Source organism: Mesoplodon bidens (genome assembly GCF_964165515.1).
Source record: "Mesoplodon bidens genome assembly, chromosome: 15".
NCBI lineage: Eukaryota > Metazoa > Chordata > Mammalia > Artiodactyla > Ziphiidae > Mesoplodon > Mesoplodon bidens.
The window spans coordinates 2,117,253-2,131,908 of NC_138171.1; the positions used below are offsets into that span (position 1 = coordinate 2,117,253).

General features: G+C 59.4%; 1 protein-coding gene across 1 annotated transcript in view; it reads left to right on the plus strand.

Annotated features, from left to right (window-relative positions):
* Positions 1-557: 557 nt before the first annotated feature.
* The window catches only part of TAF4 (TATA-box binding protein associated factor 4), a 72,999-nt gene continuing 58,900 nt past the window's right edge, over positions 558-14,656 (plus strand). Inside the window, exon 1 of the mRNA XM_081256882.1 lies at positions 558-1,893. Coding sequence (XP_081113008.1) covers positions 633-1,893 — 1,261 coding nt within the window. The 5' untranslated portion in view covers positions 558-632. The remainder of the gene's footprint in view (positions 1,894-14,656) is intronic.

The window sequence follows — 14,656 nt, forward strand, 5'->3', positions numbered from 1 at the left end:
CATAAGGGGCGTTGGGGTCCCGGGAGCACAGCGTCCCCGGCTCCCTCGCCTGCCCGCCCGGCTCTCCCCTCAACTCCGGCCGCAGCCATTTTGGAGCGAGCGGAGACAAAGAGCCAGTCACCGCCGCCGCCCCCACCAGGTCTCGGCCACGGTCCCGCCCGTCTCGTCCTCCTGCCCTCCAGCCTCTAGCCCGTCCGGCGGCCCAGACCCCCACGTCCCCGCCGGCCCAAGGGCGGCGGGCTCGCCGCCCGCTACCCACCCGCCCGCCGAGCCCCGGCCGCCCTTCTGCGCACCGGCCTCTGCCGCTCGCAGCCATTGGACGCGCCTTTTAGGCGAGCGCCGCGGCCAATCGTGGGGCGCCGGGCGGCCGGGCGGGGGGCACCGTGGCCAATGGTGAGGCGCCGGGCGGCGGGCGGGGGCGGGCGCGCCGCCGCGCCTGCGCAACACGCCGCCGCCGCCCTCCCCCCCGCCCGGCCGCCCGCGCCCCCCGCCCGGCCGCCGCCCCCGCCCCGCCCGGCGCGCGCCGCCCCCCGCCCGCCCCCGCGGCCGCCCGCCCGCCCGCCCGCCCGCGCGGAGCCTCCTCCCCGCCCAGCGCCGGCCGAGCGGCGGCGGCGGCGGGCCGAGGAGGAAAGATGGCGGCGGGCTCGGATCTGCTGGACGAGGTCTTCTTCAACAGCGAGGTGGACGAGAAAGTGGTGAGCGACCTGGTGGGCTCGCTCGAGTCGCAGCTGGCGGCCAGCGCGGCCCACCACCACCACCTCGCGCCCCGCGCGCCCGAGGCGCGGGCCGCGGCCGCCGGCGCGCTCGGGAACCATGTCGGAGCCGGAGCCGTGCCGGCCGAGGGCGCGCCCGCAGCGGCGCCGGAGCCGCCCCCCGCAGGTAGAGCGCGGCGCGGCCTGAGCGCGGGCGGCCGCCGGCCGGGCCCGCGTCCTCACTGCGCTGCCTCTCTTGTCCCCGCAGGGCCCGCAGCGAAGCTGAGCGCGCTCGAGGCCGGCGCGAGCGCCGCGGCCGGCGCCGGGGCCGGGGCGGGCGCCTCAGCCGGGGCCTGTGCGCCGGGGGCAGCGGCCGCGCCCGAGCCCGCCGCCAAGCCCGCCGCCCGCAACGGCCCGCCCGGCGGCCCCGGCGCCGCGCAAACTTTGAATGGGAGCGCCGCGTTGGGGAACTCGCTCCGCGCCGCCGCCGCACCTGCTGTCAGCCTGCTCCACAACGGGCCCGCGCCCGCGCCGCCGCCGCCCAAGCCCGCCGCCGCCACTGTCATCCAGACGCCGCCCTTCCTCGGCGCCCCCCCCGCGCCCGCGCCCCGCGCCCCCTCGCCCCCCGCGCCCGCCGCGCCCCCCGCGGCCCCCGCGCCCGCCGCCGCTGCCCCGCCGCCGCCGCCGCCCGCCGCCGCCAGCCTGGCCCGGCCGCCCGGCCCCCCGGCCGGACCCCCGGTGGCCGCGCAGAACGGGGGCAGCGCCGCGCCCGCGCCCGCCCCGGCCCCAGCGCCCGTTTCTGCCCCGGCGCCCGCCGCCAACAGTCAGCCCGGGCCCGCCACCGCGCCCGCGCAGGTGGCCAAGGCCGACTCGCCCAAGACCGCGCTGCAGCCGGCACCCCCGCCGCCGCAGACCCTGGCGGCCAGCTGCCCGGCCGGCGCGGGGGCCGGCATGATCCTCGGGCCAACTATGCAAGGGGCTCTGCCCGCCGCCGCCGCCGCCGGCCTCCCACCGCCGGCTCCCGGTACCCCCACCGGGCTGCCCAAGGGCTCGGCCAGCGCGGTGACCCAGAGCCTGACCAGGACGCCCTCGGCCACCACCGGCGGGATCCGGGCCACGCTGACGCCCACGGTCCTCGCCCCACGCCTGCCGCAGCCGCCGCAGAACCCGACCAACATCCAGAACTTCCAGCTGCCCCCAGGTGAGTGGCCGCGCCGCCGGGCGGGTGGGTTCGTGCCCCGCAGCTGGGCGTCCAGGAAGTTGTCGGGCTGGCAGGACGCGGAGGTCATGGGCCCTGCGTGGGCCTGCCGCGAGCGGGGGTGCGCCTCTGCCCCGGCGCGGGACGGTCCTGGGTCTGCGAGTGTGTGTGCGGGAGTGTGTGTGTGATGTGGCAGAGTGGGGGCCTCCTACCTGGTGCAGTGCTTGGCTCCAGCCTAGCAGAGCTTCTCTGCCAGGGCTGCTGGTCCAGCGAGTGGGTCCTTTGCTCCCTTCCTGGCCCTGTGTGCCCCTGCCCAGTCCCCCCACGGTGGAGAGCAGTAGTAGCTGGTGCTCCGGGGACAACTTACTGGGTTATTCAGCCGGGGCCCGTGGCTTTCCCACGCTTGGCACTTTCCTCTGGTTTCTGGGATCAGGCATGTGGTCTGTGTCCGCATTGAACTCTCCTGCTCGTTTATTATGCTGGGCTGTGATTGGTGTCCCTTGCCGGTGGGCTAGGGACCCCCCTTTCCTGGTGAGGTCAGCGGAGTGACGCCCCCTCCACGAGGCTGGGCAAGGCTGCATGGAAAGCTTTCGCTGCCCTGCTGACACCAGGATGGCAGAGTTCCCAGGTGAGCCTGGAGGAGTCGCGGGGCACACAGCCTTCCTGGTCGGAGCCCTTGCCTCACGCCTGCTCTGCAGCCGTGTTTCAGCACTCCTCGTGGGCACGGTGTCGTTCTGCGTGGTGTCCTCACTTAGAGGATTATTACCAGTGAAGTCAGCGGTGGGCACGTGCTCTCCCCTCAGCGGGTCCCTCGGAGGTACAGACGGTGCAGGAGGACAGGGAGCCTCCCTGATCCCACGCTCCATCTCCCGTCATCTCGGCAGCTCTTCAGGTTCGCCAGCGAAAGGTCCCCCACGGCATTACGTGTCCCGCTGCTTTGTTTCGGGCTTCCTGGGCAGAGAGATACTCCAGCACTGGAGGCTCCCTGTCTTCCCTTCCATGCCCTCCGCCTCGCCGGCGTGGACTCGGAGCGCGCCTCCCTTGCCGTGTAGTAATGTGTGCTGCCGCGCAGGAGTAGTAGAAACAGCACCTCCTGTGCCTGTGTCCCCCACGCTTTCTGAAAAGAACGGTTGGTCACCTTGAGAGGATTTCAGCGTCTTGGAAGGAAGGTTTTGCTGTCAAAGTGCTGTGAGGTTTGGAGCGGTGGCGAAGCCTGGCAGGGAACTGATGTCACACGGGTGGGAGGAGGGGAGGTTCCAGCCAAGAGCAGCGTTTTGGGGTGGTTGTGGGAGTCCCCCTGCTGTGAGGGGAGAGAGAGAGAGAGAGAGAGAGAGAGAGAGAGTGTGTGTGTGTGTGTGTGTGTGTGTGTGTGTGTGTGTGTGTGTGTGTGTGTGATTAAAAAAGAGAATTCGTGGTTGTAGCACGTTATGGAAAATGTCAAAATACTTTTTACCTACGTATTAAAATACTTCCTCAGTGGTCCTCGGCACCTTCCTCGCTCCTAGCAAGGCCGGGTCCCGTGCACTGCACTTTTGTTATTGAAAACTGTTGTGAGCTCGTCAGTAAATTTTGCGAGGCTGGCGCGCTGTGGCTGGCTCCCAGGGCGGGGCGGAGGCCCCCCCGACCCCCCCCCCCCGCCTGCCCGGATGGTGCCTGTAGGTGTGGCTGTTTGGGGTTGACTGGATCCCCTTGGTCTGGGCCTCTGCTACGTGAAGCCTTCGCTACCTTATTTTTTCTGGGGGGAGGAAGCTGTGGTTTGGAAAGGGCACCTCTGTCATCTTCGTTGTGATTGACCCTGGACTCCCTCTCATCTCTTGTGCTAGCAGTGTGTCAGGGATGTCTGCATGTGACAAGCAGGCGACTCCTTGAAGAAAATTGTAAAAGCTCCGACTCTTTGCACGAGTTCTCACGAGTCTTTGCATTAGTCCCACGTGTGATAGCAGAAAACAGCTCATGTTGACATTTGGGTGACAAATGCTGAGAGCTGTGCTTTAAAGGGGCCAAATGCTTTCTAGAAAATAAAAGATTCGCATTCATCTCTTCATGCTCCCCTCCCCCCACAGTTGATCTACTGATTTGGAGTGCTGATTAATTCCGCTCCTTCACGTTAATAACAGAAGCAGCACAAAAAGTATAGTTAAAATTACTACCAGTGCCCCACAGCGAAGTGCCTTCTTTTAACTAGCACAACTTAATTCTTTAAATCAAAGTGACAGCTTACGAATATTCTAGTTACCTCGTATAATTGGTCAATCAGAAAATGTTAAATTCTGTTTGATGTTTCCTTTTCGTTGAAATCTTTCATCATAAAAGTGTACAAAGTGGAGGTGGAACTAACTTGTCAAAGTAACTATTGCTTGGATGATAACTCATTCTTGTTAGTACTTAGGCATTAGGGGTGGGCAGGGTTTTCAAAGCTACACTTAGGTGTCAAGTGAAGTAACAGACTGTTGGCAGTTGGAGTGTGGGTGAGAGAGGCCTGCCCCTCCCAGTGTCTTCCCTCCCTGTAGGTCAGAGTCTGAGGGGGGAAACAGAGGGACAGAGGTTTCACTGAGTCCCTGAGGGCCGGTCAGGCCTTGCATGTTTCATCCTCACAGCCCACCGTGAGCGCATGTTGAACTTGGTTTCAGCAAACTCAGTCTCGATATTCCTTGTCAGGACAGTTTTGTAAAGCGACGTTGATGTTATTGTAATTAATTTACTCACTTAAGCGTACCAGAGTCTCAGTTTTATCTGCTGTGGGGAATATTAAGAACACATAAGCCTTCAGAGAGATTGTTGCAGCAAAGGCAGTGGACCCAAGAACAGTGAAAAGCACTAGTTAGTTCTGTACAGCTTAGAATAGTCATAACATCGAGGTAACATTATTATTATAGTTGAAAGGAGAGAAAAGTGATACGACACCAAAATTGGCGTGTGCGCAAATGGTTTCAAGAGATCTTTTCAGATAGGTGTTACGCTAGAGATGCTTATTTCTAAAGGTTATCTTTTCTTGCATTTTCAGCAGTGTATGTCTGTCTGTTCTGCTTTCACAGAGAATTTGTTCTCCTGTGGGGCTAAGGTTTGGCCGAAGTGTCGGTTCTCATGTTTGCCTGGGGCTGGTGGCTTAAGATGAACACTCCTGAGGCTGCTGAGGTCTAGGGCAGGGGTTCCCGTCCTTGGTGAATACAATTATTGGATGGTGGGCAAAGGGGAAAAAGAGTCCAGGGTAGCCGACTGTGCTGTGTGGACCGGGTTGAGTTCTGGGAAGGCTGATCCTGAGCCGGGTGGCAGCCCCAGAGTTTTGGGCTCTGGACGTCTGGTGGCCGACTTTGGCAGAAGTGCTTTGGCACAAGGGTCGTTCTTAGGAGCTTAGATTTTGTTACTTGAGGGCACTCTCGACCTGGGACAGAATATATGGTTCTTCGGAGCCTCAGTTTCCCCAGGTGGAAAGTGAGCTTGACCATTTTGTGAAGCACTGTGAAATTGCATTGGGAGGAACGGTACGCACCACTGTCAAGTAGCGTTTATTCACATGCTGTCTCAGCTCCATTACGTTTCTCACTGGTTTCCAAGCAGTATGTTGCTGTAGATGTAGCAAAGTGTAAAACACAGTTTTATTCCCATCAAAACCATGCCCAGATTGGACAGGTTCTCAGTGACCAGGGAGCCTGGTGTGGTGGCCAGTTCTGGTTCTGTAAGTGAGAAAGTGGCTGAGGTTGTCATCACAGGTGGGCCATAGACCTGGGGGACATGTCCTGGAAGCCATGGGGGACAAGGAGGTGCAGCTGTCTGCAGAGAGAGTGGACCTGGGCAGGGGGCTCACTTTAGGCCAAAGGCCTTCACTGAGTTTTTCTCTTGACATCCTTATATAACAGTGACATTTGAAAAAAAAAAAAACTTGGGGAGCCGTACCCGGCCAGCACTGGGCAGCTCTGCTTAGCGTAGCAGAGGTGGCGTCTCTGAGTTTGCTTCCACACCGCCGGCTGGGAGGCGAGGCCCGTGGCAGGCGAGCAGGCAGTCACTTTTCCTTGCTCTCTGTCCCACCTTGGACACTGGCTGTCCCCATAGTCTTTAGGGTGAACATAGCCGTCTTGGTGATGTGAACTGGGATGATGTTGCACACATAGGTGGGTGCCTTTCGGAGCTGGTGGTTCTCACGTTTTAGCAACAGCCAGGAAAGGGGTCCCTCAGGCCCTTCCGGGGTGTCTCTTCTCACTGTGCTCCAGGGCAGCGGGCCCTACTCTTGTGGCAGAATCACCAGAGTTTGAAGAGACAACTTTCTGGGTACCACTGCGTGAGGGGTGCGTCCTTATTTGTGAGGGCTCTGGAAGGAAGCAGTTGGGAAAGTGGTCTCCTGGCTGGGGGGCGGCTGTCTCGTCCCCCCAGCCTGTGGGGTGGAGCCTGGGCTCCGGCTCCTTCAGTACCTGCAGAGTTTCTGACAGGTGGGCGCTGGGCCCCCCCACTCCGGCAGTGATGTTTGATCAGAACTGGAGCGGCTCGGTTCAGACCCCGCCCTGGGGGGAAGCGGCCCAGTGGAAAGAGCAGCAGGTGCACCTGTCTGTTTCCTTGAAGTCGTAATGGAGATGCCGGTGGTTCCTGACATGCTTCCCGATCCCGTTTCAGTGTAAATGTAAGCTTTCCTCATCTTAAATGATACCTTTTAAGAAAGCTTTTTCATAAATCACTAGTCGTATGTGAGTTGATCAAAACATAATTAAAACCGTTTTTGAAAATCTTGAAGCAGAGATTTTGAAGGACTCCGGAGAAACTTGCCTGAGATTTGGGGTAATTTGCATAGGTCTCAGAAGCACTTTTCCTTGTCTTCATGTTGATAGCAAGCAGGAGACTCAGATTTTCTTGATTGTCTTGATTGATTCAGTCACCGTTCAGAGCTCTCACCTCTGAAATTTGTCTCAGGCTGGAGGTCGGCAGCTTTTTAATCAGGCCTTTGATAGTAAATAAAACAGTCGAACTAAGTAAGAAAACCAAAGGAGAGGGGAGCTGTTTGCAGCAGGACCCTCTGTCCTGGGTGCTGTGCTCCTGGCAGGTGACTGAACTATGCTATTTCCAGCTGGGCCTGAGGGGACCTTGGCCCCTGGCCTGTAACTTACAAATACGTGCACTTCAGAGCTTCTTACTTAGAATAATTGCTCTTAAACACTCTGTGAAGTAGAGTAGGTGCTGTAAAGTCATGATTGAAAATTGGAAACTTTGTATTTCTAGGGTAGGGCTATGCATGCTTTGAATGAGAAATTTTGAAATTTAAAAAATAAATTTATTTATTTTTGGCTGCGTTGGGTCTTCGTTGCTGCGCGCGGGCTTTCTCTAGTTGCGGCGAGCAGGAGCTACTCTTCGTTGCGGTGCGCGGGCTTCTCACTGCGGTGGCTTCTCGTTGCGGAGCACGGGCTCTAGGCACGCGGACTTCAATAGTTGCAGCACGTGGGCTCAGTTGTTGTGGCTCACCGGCTCTAGAGCACAGGCTCAGTAGTTGTGGCGCACGGGCTTAGTTGCTCCGCGGCATATGGGATTTTCCCGGACCAGGACTCGAACCCGTGTTCCCTCCATTGGCAGGCGGATTCTTAACCACTGTACCACCAGGCAAGTCTTAAAATTTTTGAATTTTATATATCCTCGAATAGCTACACCAAGGAATTAAAACCTTTAGTAAACAAAGAGATACAAACAATGTCCACAATTTAGATTCCTCCCCCTCCCCCATTTGAGAAGTGCGTAGATGCCGCCCCCCGTTTGTCCGGCTCCCTTGTCTGGCTGCCTGCCTGTCCGTGCTACTGCATGGGCGTGGATGGAGGCCGTGGATGGAGGCCGGGGGAGCTCCCCACCCTCCTGGCGTGGGCATCGTGAGCGGGGCTTGAAGCAGGGCCTGTGAGTGCAGAGCCCTTCTGCAGCCCTGCAGGCCTGTGAAGCTGAGTTGGACTTTTGTCCTTCCCCCCTGAAGTTAGAGGCCCGATGGGAACTTTCTGCCTCTTCCGCATGGCCTGGGAGGAAGGGACATGCGCGCTGATTTTGAGCCCAAACTCGGGAGACGTGTGACCAGGTGAAGAGGAGGATGCGGGATATCCGCGCTGACACTGGGGAGCTAGTATCCTCCAGGGCTTGTTTCCGAATATTTTCTAGCTTCAGAGGTTGGGGAAATCCTAAAACGGTTCTTACGACCGTATCAAATTGGGTGTCAGATTTTAGAACTTAGGGGCAAGCAAGCGGTAAGAAGGTTCTAGCTCTCAAGTGACTTGTTTTGGGGGGGGCGGTCAGTGGTCTGAGTAGACACCAAGTGGACAGGGCAGGACTCTAGTAGCCAGGAGACCTAAGCCCTCCTCCCCAGTGCTGGGCGCGGCCTACCAGGTGTGTGTCTGCTGGTCAGAGTGGCAGGTGTTGGCTGGACACTCCACAGAGGGCAGAGAGGCCTGTGGGGTCAGCGAGGAGACTGAGCTTTGGGGAGGGAGAGGGCAGCGCATACCGCTCACACGGCCGTGTCTCAGCATCGTGGGGAGAAGGCGAGAAGGCAGCTTCTCCACTCCGAGACTTTGTGCTGAAGTATGTGGACAGCTGCTCAGGAAAGGAGTTTAAAGGAGTTTTTACACCTCTCCCAGGGGAGCTCACCTTCATAAGGTTTATGCAGATGGACGCTGGGTGGTAGTGAGCCCAGCACATAAGAGACAGGCGTGATGCGTGCCTGTTTGATCTGTAAAGATGCTGTAAAATAGTAGCATCTTAAATATCACGACAGTTATTTGAAGAATTAAAAAGGAAAGCATTCTTGATTGATTTTCAAAATGTAACTGTTATTAAAATCATTAGTCACTTGAAAATGACTCCTTTCTTAACCTGTTTTTTCTGATTATAAAACTAGGTTTATTCCTTCAGGAAGTTTGGAAAGAAAGGGGCCCTGTGGCCCGCCTTCCCTGCCTGAGTTTTGAGTGCAGCTCCCACCCCTCAGTGATCTTTGAAGTCCCCTTCGTCCGCCTGGTCCCCCACTGCCTCGGGCCGACACTTCGTCGGAGGCCCCTGTGACAGGCTGCTGTGCTGATGTCCACTGGTCTGTCATGAATGACCCTCAGGTGGCTGTCCTTGTGTCCACTCTGTGTGCGTCTGCTGGGCTGAGCACTTTCAGGTCTTTGATAAAGATTGTCTTCTGAAGAGCTCGACCATTTACGCTTTTGAAACCATGGTTTTTAGAAATGTGGCCAAAATACGACTCTTTAGAAATCGAAAGCGGTCTAAAGACTTCCTTTAGACAGTTGTATCTAGTTTTACATCACATTGTTTTCAACCAAGTGAGGTTAATTAAACCCCTTGGTTGGTGGAGGTGTCGATGGAGACGGCGGCCCAATCACACTCATGCTTTCCCGGTGTGGACTGGCCAGTGAGCCAGGCTGCTGTGGCGCCGGGGTCCAAGCTGGGGGCCCCCGGTCCCACAGAGCCCCTGCTGTCAGGGTGCCTCGTCGTGCTGGGCAGCAGGCAGCGAACAAACAAGCGGAGCCTCGGCAGGGTTTCTCACCCTAAGTTGATGAAGGAGTGGACGAGGGACCAGAAGGTACCGCCGGCCGGGAAGGCCTTCCGAGCAGGCGAGTGAGACCTGGGTGATGAGAAAGGAGCCACGTGCCACCCGGGACCTTGGTTCAGGCAGAGGAGGAGGGGGCCGGTGCAGGGGCCCGAGGGCAGGTCAGGGAGAAGGTCCTGGGCCGGAGTCGGCGGCGAGCAGGGGTGGGCGGAGCCACGGGGGATGGGTGGGGGCTGGCTGGCTAAAGAGGCGTGTAGCCAGGTGTGGTGGGGGTTTGAGTTTATTCCAGGTGCACTGGAAAGACTTTGGAGGGTTTTCGGCAGCGCGGCAGTAGAATCCGAGCTGTGTTGTGAGAGCACTTTGTGTCTGTGGCCTGTGGAATGCAGGGATGAGGTGGCCATGGCAGGACAGGCAGCGTCCAGGCCGGGGCAGGTAGCCGGGCCTGGGGTGCCGGCGTAGGGTGGAGCGCTGTGGACTTGCTGATAGGCTCAAGGCCAGGGGCGAGGACAGGGAGTCCCAGAGGGACTGAGATTCGGGACCACAATGACACGGAAGAAGGTGGAACGTTCCCCGGGTGGGCAGTGAGGGAGGGGACAGATGTGTGTGTTTGGACACGTCAAGTTTGAGATGCCTATTCCCAGAGGAAACATCAGAGGTGGGTAGTTAAATATAAGGCAGGAGCTTGCGAGAGAGGTTGGAAGAGGTCAGAATTTGGGAGTCATGGCATTCGGTGGGATTTTTGGTTGTGGACGGTCACCCCCAAGGGAGCCTCAGCGCAGACCCAGCGAGTGAGGGCTGCCTCCTGGGAGAAGGTGGGGAGTGGGCAGCCCCCTGCTGGGGCGGAGTTGGGGAGGGCGGAGGGTCGGGAGGGAAGGGTGGCCCTGAATGTTGCCAGCTCTTTGCGGAAGACAGACATGGGGCACTTTTTTTTTTTTTTTGCGGTACGCGGGCCCCCCACCGCTGTGGCCTCTCCCGCCGCGGAGCACAGGCTCCGGACGCGCAGGCTCAGCGGCCATGGCTCACGGGCCCAGCCGCTCCGCGGCATGTGGGATCTTCCTGGACGGGGGCATGAACCCGTGTCCCCTGCGTCGGCAGGCAGACTCTCAACCACTGCGCCACCAGGGAAGCCCGGGGCACTTGTTTTAAGAGTGTTTTGTGATGTCGGATGTTTGTCACTGAGAGAGTGCCATCCCCTGGCCTCTTTGCCGTTTTATTTACGAAAATGGCTTATAACGAACATTCTTACTTTCGACATGGTGTGTGAGTTGATGAACTCAGGTGGTTTGCAGTCATCGACTTCCTGCCACGTGCAGATGGAGGGGTGTAGGGGTCTATAGGTTTCTGGAGCCGGTCGGTCCTTTGAAGATGACCTCCCCTGATGAAGATGCTGAGACTGGAGGTGAGTGGCTTTTCAGGGATCCGGCAGCCAGTTACCGGGGGGCTGGGCCTCCAGGGTGCCTGCTCCTTCCCGTGCACCCCTCATGGCTGTGCCGACTTGGAACAGCTGATGCACAGGGACCAGGCTTTTCACGGGGAAAATCCATATGGCGAGAGGCTGTTCCCAGGGTGAGTGTGCCCGCCACCCGTTCTGGAGACGCAGGTGCGAGAGGGCGTGGAGTGCCCGAGCCGCGGGCTTCTCGGGGTGGCAGGAACTGTGCTCCGCGGTCCCGGCTTGGAAAGGCCCCTCACGGCGCCCACGGGCTCTTCTCTGCATGGACCGCGGGTGCTCCAGTCGAGGCCACCTTGCCGGCTGGAAAGGGTGAGCGGTCAGGAGGCACCCTGGCCTTGAGGCCCGGGACCTTTCTCCTGATGGCAGAGGCCGTGGGCTCCTTCATCCTGTGTCCGGGGGCTGTCTTGGTGGACAGTCAGCAGCCCTACTCGTGGCCCCGCAGGCCAGGGCAGTGGTTTGAGAGCTTGGTCAGTCGTCGGTCAGCAAGCATTAACTGAGCGCCAGGTTCAAGTCCGACCTTGTGCTGAAGCAGCGCGGTCCTGTCCTCAGGGAGTGCCTTTCTGATGGGGTCGTGTCGCTGAGCCACTGTAGGTCAGTGTGAGGGCAGGAGTGGGGCGAGTGTTATGTCATTTCTGAGATGCAGTGTCATTAGTCAGTCCCTCCCCTCGTATAATTTCTCAAAATAGAGGTTCTGTCTGTTATATTCAGTTCTGGAGGCTCCAGAGTTTTCTCGGCTGCTTTGGACTGATTAGATAACAAGTCAGGCCTGGTGCCACTTAATTATGTGTTTGGCAGTTTAAGAAACTCAGTTCAGAATGCCCACTTTGAAAGTCCTCAGGTGATGTAGTAAAGATAGCCTACAGCTGGGCCACGGGGAGGCAGGCAGAGAGCCCTGAGCCAGAGCTTGTCAGTGATCGGGCGGGTCCAGGCAAGGCTCCTGGCTGCTCTGGGCCTCGGTACCTGGCCTGGGCCCTCGTGGACTGACCCCTGCTTCCCTTCCACGCTGAGAACTTGGGAAACCGCTGCCTGGTGCCGCCTAGCGTCCTGGTCCGGGCGCTGTGGGGGCTTTGCAAACACACCTCCACGGGGGGGCTCTGAGGCTGCGCTTGGGGGTGCTGTTGGCTTGGTGACCTCGGGGCCGCCAGCAGAGTCTCCTGGTGTGGGTGTGGGCTGCCGACCCGCTGGGGACCTGCTTCCCTAGAGACAAGTGTTGTGTCTCCGGTCTAGCCTTAGCAGGATGGGACAGGTGAGTGCAGGGATGCGTGGGCAGGGCGGAGCTGGCGGAGAGCATCTGGGCTCCATTCTCTGGGTCAGCTCGGCTGGACGGCAGGAGTCCACCGCGTGCAGGAGGCAGGCGGGGTGGGGCCCTGTGTGAGCCCACTTTCGTGGCTGTGCAGGGACACCACTCGGATCTGGGTTTGCACCTGTGTTGTGCCGTGTGTTCCTTAACGCGCGGGCTTTCTCTAGTTGCGGCGAGCGGGGGCTGCTCTTCGTTGCGGTGCACGGGCTTCTCATCGCAGTGGCTTCTCTTGTTGTGGAGCATGGGCTCTAGGCGCACAGGCTTCAGTAGTTGTGGCTCATGGGCTCTAGAGCGCAGGCTCAGTAGTTGTGGCACGTGGGCTCTAGAGCGCAGGCTCAGCGGCCATGGCTCATGGACCTAGTTGCTCCGCGGCATGTGGGATCTTCCCGGACCAGGGCTCGAACCCGTGTCCCCCATATTGGCAGGCAGATTCTTAACCACTGCGCCACCAGGGAAGCCCATGCCTGCCTTCTTCCTCATCAGTCAGCGCCCGGGTCACAGCCGTACGTCACGGCCACTCTTCGTTTTGCCGAGAACATCACTCTCTGGACGCTTCTGCTCATCATCAGGCGCCAGCTCCAGTGCTGCTCCTGGACCCTGGCATCTGTGGTCCCCACGGCAGAGCAGGCCTTTCCTCAGGACTGCATGTCTCGCGTGTCTCTCACTGAGGCCTGTCTCCATGGGTCCCAGCAGCAGGGCAGGTGGCTCTGAGCCCGTACAGGTGGGGCTTCCTGTGGGTTACCAGTTGGTTTTGACTGTGGTCTCATCAGCAAAGCAGGGACACCTGAGCGCAGCGAGCGTGGCCTGTGCGTCGCTCCTCTTTGACCTCAGCATCAGCGTGGCACTCGCGTGGCGTACGTACGTGCTCGCTGCTGCGTCAAGGAGGCCTGGGGGTGTTTGTGGTCTGTCTGCTCAGTAGACAGGCCGAGACTTCAGGAAGCCCTTGGTTGAGATGGAGACCAGTGGAGGACAGGATAAGTGTGTTTGGATCTGAGATGTGTAGACGTGAATTAGTCATGGACTCTGGTCATGTAACAGTTTAATAAGCACCTGTGACACCCCCGGCAGCAGAGCTGGGTCCCTGCACACCTCCCACGTGACTGTCTGGCCCCCACCTCTCCGGCCGCGGCAGCCATTGTCCCCACTGGTGGCCACCGCACCCTCGTTTCCCCTTCCTACCTGCTCGTGGCGTCTTCTGAAGGTTGCTGAACCGTGTGTCTGGTTTTGCCGTAACTTTGCAGAGAGAGCCGTGCTGTGGGCCGTCTTCTGGGACCTCGGCTCCTCGGGTGTCGTGGTGCAGGAGTCGTCCTCCTGCAGGGCGGGCGGTCCTTTGTCACCTGGGGACCCCACAGCTTTTTCAGCCCCGCTCACCTTGCTCGGGTGTCCAGTGGGGGAGCAGGGCGCACAGTCCTGTTGTGGGAGAATCACCAGCCCAGGAAGTGTTGCCACTTCCCAGCAACGTGTGGGGTGTGCTGAGCACAGGCCAGTTATTTGCTTACGAAAACTCACGTACTTGGTTCTGGACGCTTGAGTTTGGGTTGTCCACTAGATGCCCAAGTGCGTGTGGGCGGGAATTGAGATGGGAGTCAAATTCAGAAGTGGGTTCGGGGCTGGGGACCTAGAAGGGGGGTCCCTGAAGGAGGGATGGTACTTTAAACCAGGGGGTCGGTGTGCTCGCCTGGTTTGGGGGATGGGTAAGATAGCCAGGGAGGAAAGAAGCGCCCACAGAGGTGTTCTGAGACCTTCTGACACCTGGAGGTGGAACAGGCGGATGCAGCAAAGGATGCTGCAGAGGAGATAGGGGAAGAAGGGGGCCCTTGGGGCGGGGCAGGGAGGCAGGTGTGGGGTCAGGAGTGTGTCAAGGAGGTGAGTGTCTTCACCTGGCAGGGAGGTGAAGATGGAGCTGCCCTTGGGTTGGGCCCTGGAGGCTGGTGACTGGAACGGGCCAGCCTGGGGGAAGGTGAGAAGGGCCCTTGGGGTGTCAGGACAGTGCTTGGGGACTGTTGGTGGGGGACATGCAAGTGGAGTCTCAGTCTCTTTGGTTGTTTCTGGGCTTGTTTCTGAAAGATGGGAGATTTTAGAGCACGGCTCTCCAGTGGAAATGTGACGTGAGCCACACGGAAAGTTCAGTTTCCAGTAGCAGTTAAAAAGGACCAAAAACACGAGAGTACAACAAGATGAAAGTAATTTTAACATATTTTGGCCCACTGTATCACATCGGGCTGTCACCCGTGTCCGAGTCACCCTGAGCTGTTGGTGCGCCTGCGGACTCAGCACAGCCCCGCCTGGGGCTTGGGGTGGCTCCTGGACATGTACCTGGGGACGGAGAGTGCGGCGGGGGAAGGAGGGTGTGTGGTCAGGCCCTGGAGGAGGTCGCTGGGGGCCGGGCACTGAGCCAGAGGGCGCTGAGCCGGAGGGCGGTGTGCAGGCAGGCGGAGGACGGTGCCGCCCCTTGGGGTGGGGAAGCGTGGGCGAAGTGGGGAGGGCTGTGCAGGAGGCAGGTGGGAGGGGCTGG